Genomic DNA, 5,287 nt, shown 5'->3' with positions numbered 1-5,287 from the left:
CAGACGACACAGTGTATTACACATTATCATATGATTGGCTGTAAAATGAAGAAATTTAAAATATAGCCAATCGCGTGATAAAACGGCGTCTACAATAGAGATTTTAAGGCCTAAGCTTTAAGAAATTGACCAATCACAGTCAAGTATGAGGAGAATACTCGACTGTGATTAGTCAATTTCTTAAGGCTTAGGGCTTAAACCACCTATTGTAGATCGGCACTAAAAAGAAATCTTAAAACCGACTAAAAGATATCTAAAAAAAATCTTTAAGCGCGGAAACGCGGATTAGCGTAACGCGGAACGAGAAGGGAACCAATCGCGAGCGTAAAGGGCATTCTACAATGGCAGTAATAAGGCTGTAGGAGTAGGAGAGTATACTTTTAAGAGCAAATGGGAATTGCCCATTTCGTTACTCCCCGTCTAATCATCACTAAAAACAGTATACTCTCCTACTCCTACAGCCTTGTTACTGCCATTGTAGACGGGCCTTAAGAGAAGCCTTACAGACTTCTAAAAAATGTCTACTATTAGCCATCTTATTTTATAATTTTATTGATAAAATTATAATAATCATTTAATAATTTAAATCTTACTTACTTAAAAGTTATTTACTAAAAATTATAGCAAAATACTTTTACCTAACTTAAAATCTTCCTGTCTTATTTTATTTTTATTTTTTGAAATTAATTTTATTAGGTATTCATGACCAAAAACTTTTGTCATAAATTATGAAAATTATTAATTACATAATTACAACAACTAAGAAGACGTTAAAAATCATATTATTTTGTGATACTCCAATTTTTTTTATCCAGATCTATTTATTTGATTTTCCAAGCAATGTAAACATAAGAAATGTTTTCTTTTTTTAAGTTCTGATAGTTTCATACTACTATTATACAGCCAAAAATCCTCAAAAGAGAGAGCACAAGTGAATATTATTTTTATTATTCATAATTTATTGCTATATGTTTATTGTATTACATTATTTTACATAGATACATACATACATACGTATATATATAAGCATTTATAATGTTTATCTTTTTCTTCCTTTTTCTTTCCTTCCCTATATTCTTATTTTTATGTGCATAATTCTTGTCACCTTAGCACTGTTTCTTTTGTTGTTTCCATATTGATTAGCGTATAATGTATACAGAAGTGGCGTTAAATGAGAATACAAAGGCGTTAACAATAACGAAAATTCTCTTAGAAGAGAAGAAAGTCCAAAAAATAAGGTTCAAACAAAGGACACACGCGTAACATGTCACAACTCACGGCTGTACTCGACGAAGGCTGTAACGGAAGTGTTAGCGGTATCGCGTGTGTCGTGTGCATAGACATAGGGCGTTTTCCAGCAAGGTATACAGACGATACAGTGGACTACACATTATCACGCGATTGGCTATATTTTAAATTTCTTCATTTGACAGCCAATCATGTGATAATGTGTAATACACTGTGTCGGCTTTGTACCTTGCTGGAAAACGCCCATAATATACCAGTAATACTGGTCCAGTATATTTAGACCAAGTGCTGAGGAGTGGGGACCACAGTACACGTAGAAAAGAACATACTCTGTTCCGTGTCTCTTGCGTTCTCTCTCACTCGCATGTGTAGCGAAACGGCGACTAATGCCCAACCAGCCATAAAAGAAAGAAGAAGAAGAAGCTATGTCTATGGAGGATACTCCTTAGAACATATATAAATGGAAGGGGAATAGCAGGCTGAAAAGTGTCGAAGGAAGTGAGAAAGAAATCGTAGTTGCCTCTCTCTTGTGAGTAACTACACATACAAGCATTGTGTTTGTAGTATCATACTTTTGTGTACACACACATGGCCGCGCATGCGCACTTTTGAGCAAAGTAACTCACAAGAGAGAGGCAACTATGATTTTCTTTCTTACTTCCTTCCGACACTTTTCAGCCTGCTATTCCCCTTTCATTTATATATGTTCTAAGGGGTCGTTCCCACTGAGCGCGTCTCGCGTCGCGTGTCGCGTCATGCGTCACGTTACAAGGTAGCCAATCAGAACGTCTGTTTTATTGCATCATCTCCGACGCGACCTTCTTGCGCGACGCGTCGGTTTGGTTCGTTTGGTTGCTCGACATTCTCGCATTTGCCATAATAACATAATTTCATACATACGTACTATACTCATTCTGTTTCAATCGTAGGTCTCCGATATTTAATACACTGTTTTAGGTCATATACTGTTTTACAGAAAACAGATAATCAGATTTGTACTATATTTTAATTTAAAAGTTATGTTTACGTTTATTGCAACCAATAACCTGGCGAACTAGTACATTCTGCGCATGTGTTGATTTGCCGCGACGCGTTCAGTGTCACCTTAACAAAAAACGCCATGTCTTGAACTGCCGTCGCGTCGCGTCGTGACGCGACGCTTGACGCGCTCAATGAGAACGACCCCTAAGAGCGTAGCGAAACAGTACGCTATGCTACGTGCGAGCGAGAGAGAACGCAAGAAGCACGAAACAGAGTGTCCTTTCTACGTACATCTTTACCCCCACTCCTTAAATAAAGGCAAACGCTCGGTCTAGGGCCGAAAACAAAAAGATGGGAAGAATTAGATGTGCGATTAAGCGATCCTGTATTAAAAACACTTAAACAATTAAAATTTCTCGATATGACACCAGTTCAGGTAATAAACATAATGTATATGTATGTGTAATGCATTAGAAAAATGTTATTAAAATATCAAATATTACAAAATAGTATGCTTTTGTAAAATAATGACATAATGCTTATTATGTTATCATGTTAATTGTAAGCAGCTTGTATACCGTTATTATTGAATGGTAAAGATGTTGCAGCAGAAGCAGTTACAGGCAGCGGAAAGACACTTGCTTTTCTTGTTCCTCTATTGGAGATATTACAAGTACTCTTTTATTTGTTATACAAATTTATTTCAGTAAATGTTTAGAATATGGAATTTCTTACAGATTTTTTTAAGCTTGATTGTTTATGCATAATTTTCTTTATAAAATGCATTCAAGAAAATATTATTTGTATATTTAATTCTAAAAGATTTTATAATTGTTTAAAAATGTCAGAGAGAGAGAGTTAACAGAGGTATAGATTATATTATATACTCACAGAGATTATTTTTTATAAGATATAAACTGATAGATAAAATAAGTTATAAAAATAAGTTATATATTTAAAGCTAAGATATTATTTTTATATAACATTTCACACACACACACACAGATTATACACATAATAGACAAAAAATTGTTATTCTAAACATTTATCTTAATTTTTGATAACGAATTATAAAGCATTAAGAAGTTTTCATATGTTAAAATATCTAGAAACGACCAGAAAAATGGAAAACTATGGAAGTAGGAGCGATAATAATTAGTCCCACAAGAGAACTAGCTACACAGATTAGTGAAATTTTGGAAAAATTTTTAGAAAGAATTCCATCATTGAAGCAAGTATTGTTAGTTGAAGGTGTGACACTTAAGGAAGATGCAGAAAATTTGAAGAAGGGAGTGAACATTATCGTTGCCACACCTGGCAGATTACAAGACATTTTATCCAATTATAGTTCCATAAATTTGAGTTTGTGTATAAAATCTTTGGTAATGAAATTACATCTTGTAATAAAATTATTTATACGCAGTCAGAATTCTTGGATTAATAATCAAATATATTGTTATTTTAAGGAGTTTCTTGTTTTAGATGAAGCAGATAGATTGCTAGACTTAGGATTCTCTGCAACTTTAGACAGCATTTTAAACTATTTGCCACGTCTTAGAAGAACAGGATTATTTTCTGCAACACAGACGAAAGAATTGCAACAATTAATTAGGGCAGGTCTGAGAAATCCAGCATTGATAGTTGTGAAAGAGAAATCTAATGTTTCAACGCCTGTAAATTTGAACAACAGTTACACAATTGTTCAACCTGAACACAAATTATCAGTAATGATAGATTTTATACGTTCAATAGGATTTAAAACAAAATATATGATATTTTTATCTACCTGTGTGTGTGTGGATTACTTCAGTCAGGTTATACAAGTGTAAGGCACATATTTTACTTAAATATTAACAAAATATATATTATTTGCTGTTAAATTTCATATACAAAATGTTTTATTTTATTTAATTATTAATGTAATATCTTTGTTACTTTTAATTACAATAATCGTTTCTTTCAATCAAACAATCTCTCTGATTAATTTTTCCATATTAAAAATAACAAATTTTATGGTTGAGTATAAAATATATATATGTATATATACATGTATTTACAGATTATTACCATCAATAAATGTGCTAGCTTTACATGGTAAAATGAAAAGCAAGAGATATAAAGTGTTTGATCAATTTCGACATGCTGAAAATGGCATTTTAATATGTACAGATGTAATGGCTCGTGGAATTGATATATCTGAGATAAACTGGGTGTTACAATATGATCCTCCATCTATTGCTAGTAGTTTTGTACATAGGTAACAATGTGGATAATATAAGGAAATAATAAGTATTAATATTTCTTTTAAAGATATGTTTTATCACATTAAACAATAAAATACTATAAAGTCATGTTTGTTGTTAACAAATATAAATATTTATTTGCTGGAGATATAAGGATTCGTGGAAAAAATTCATGTTCCTGCTTGTGCGATTGCTATATTGTAAAATTCGCACAAAGCTTTATTTATGCAAACACGCACACAATCGAACACAAGATCCGCTTTTACAAGGCCCGCGGCTGTTTTGTCATGTTAATTATTTATTCATTTATATATTCATATTCAATGCACTTATATATTATAGATTAATTCTTAGTATTTTAAAATATATCATTAATCATTCTTTCACTTAAGCAAAACACATCTATCTTACAATTTGACAATATTAAATTCTTTGTTTGTTTCATTTATAATCCTTTTTTTACATTTCTGCACACGAAATTTTTTTATTCTTTTCATACTAAATATATGTGTTGGAAGCTTATGTAAATTATATTTTTTGCATGTTTAATAATTTACTAGTAGAAGTAACGAGTCAATATAATAAAAATGAGTCCCTTCCCATATTTCCAATTAAAATATCATGTATAATTACATAATAATTCGAATAAAGCGATAACCTCAGGTTAGGTACACCTTGATTAACCAGATATGCTATGACTTTCGGTGACATTTACTCCTTGTGTCGACGCTGTTGGTGTCGGACTAAGACTAATATTAGGTTCTGACAAACTCGTGAACCCTCCACTGCCTTTATCGAGATTTTTTTTTTTTTTT

The 5,287-nt window shown here is 32.0% G+C and overlaps 2 protein-coding genes across 7 annotated transcripts in view; one reads left to right on the top strand and one right to left on the bottom strand.

Moving 5' to 3' along the window:
* The first annotated feature begins 2,569 nt into the window (after nt 1-2,569).
* Nucleotides 2,570-4,520, top strand: LOC115244736 (ATP-dependent RNA helicase DDX55-like). Of its 6 annotated transcripts, none has more exons than XM_029822660.1 (5): nt 2,570-2,665; nt 2,838-2,902; nt 3,339-3,611; nt 3,696-4,054; nt 4,289-4,519. In XM_029822660.1, exons 3-5 carry the CDS (start codon nt 3,363-3,365, stop codon nt 4,488-4,490), a joined length of 810 nt encoding a protein of 269 aa, XP_029678520.1. In that variant the 5' UTR covers nt 2,570-2,665; nt 2,838-2,902; nt 3,339-3,362; the 3' UTR covers nt 4,491-4,519. The 6 variants fall into 6 exon arrangements, with proteins under 6 accessions (XP_029678520.1, XP_029678519.1, XP_029678518.1 ...); XM_029822659.1 differs by having other exon boundaries at nt 2,829-2,902; XM_029822658.1 differs by having other exon boundaries at nt 2,799-2,902.
* Nucleotides 4,521-4,582: 62 nt separating this feature from the next.
* LOC115244735 (CREB-binding protein-like) overlaps nt 4,583-5,287 on the bottom strand; it is a gene marked incomplete at its 5' end in the record, with an annotated part of 12,264 nt that continues 11,559 nt past the window's right edge. The window contains 1 exon segment of the mRNA XM_029822654.1: nt 4,583-5,261. Coding sequence (XP_029678514.1) covers nt 5,152-5,261 — 110 coding nt within the window.

Source organism: Formica exsecta, unplaced genomic scaffold, assembly GCF_003651465.1.
Source record: "Formica exsecta isolate Colony F162 unplaced genomic scaffold, ASM365146v1 scaffold843, whole genome shotgun sequence".
Classification (NCBI taxonomy): Eukaryota; Metazoa; Arthropoda; class Insecta; order Hymenoptera; family Formicidae; genus Formica; species Formica exsecta.
The sequence above is the reverse complement of the archived record's forward strand: the minus strand, read 5'-3'. Positions and strand labels throughout refer to the sequence as shown.

Coding starts and splice junctions, on each gene's coding strand:
- LOC115244736 (XM_029822655.1), top strand. Junction 3,612..3,695: donor GTTTGTGTATAAAATCTTTG/GTAATGAAATTA, acceptor TGTTATTTTAAG/GAGTTTCTTGTTTTAGATGA. Junction 4,055..4,288: donor TTCAGTCAGGTTATACAAGT/GTAAGGCACATA, acceptor ATGTATTTACAG/ATTATTACCATCAATAAATG.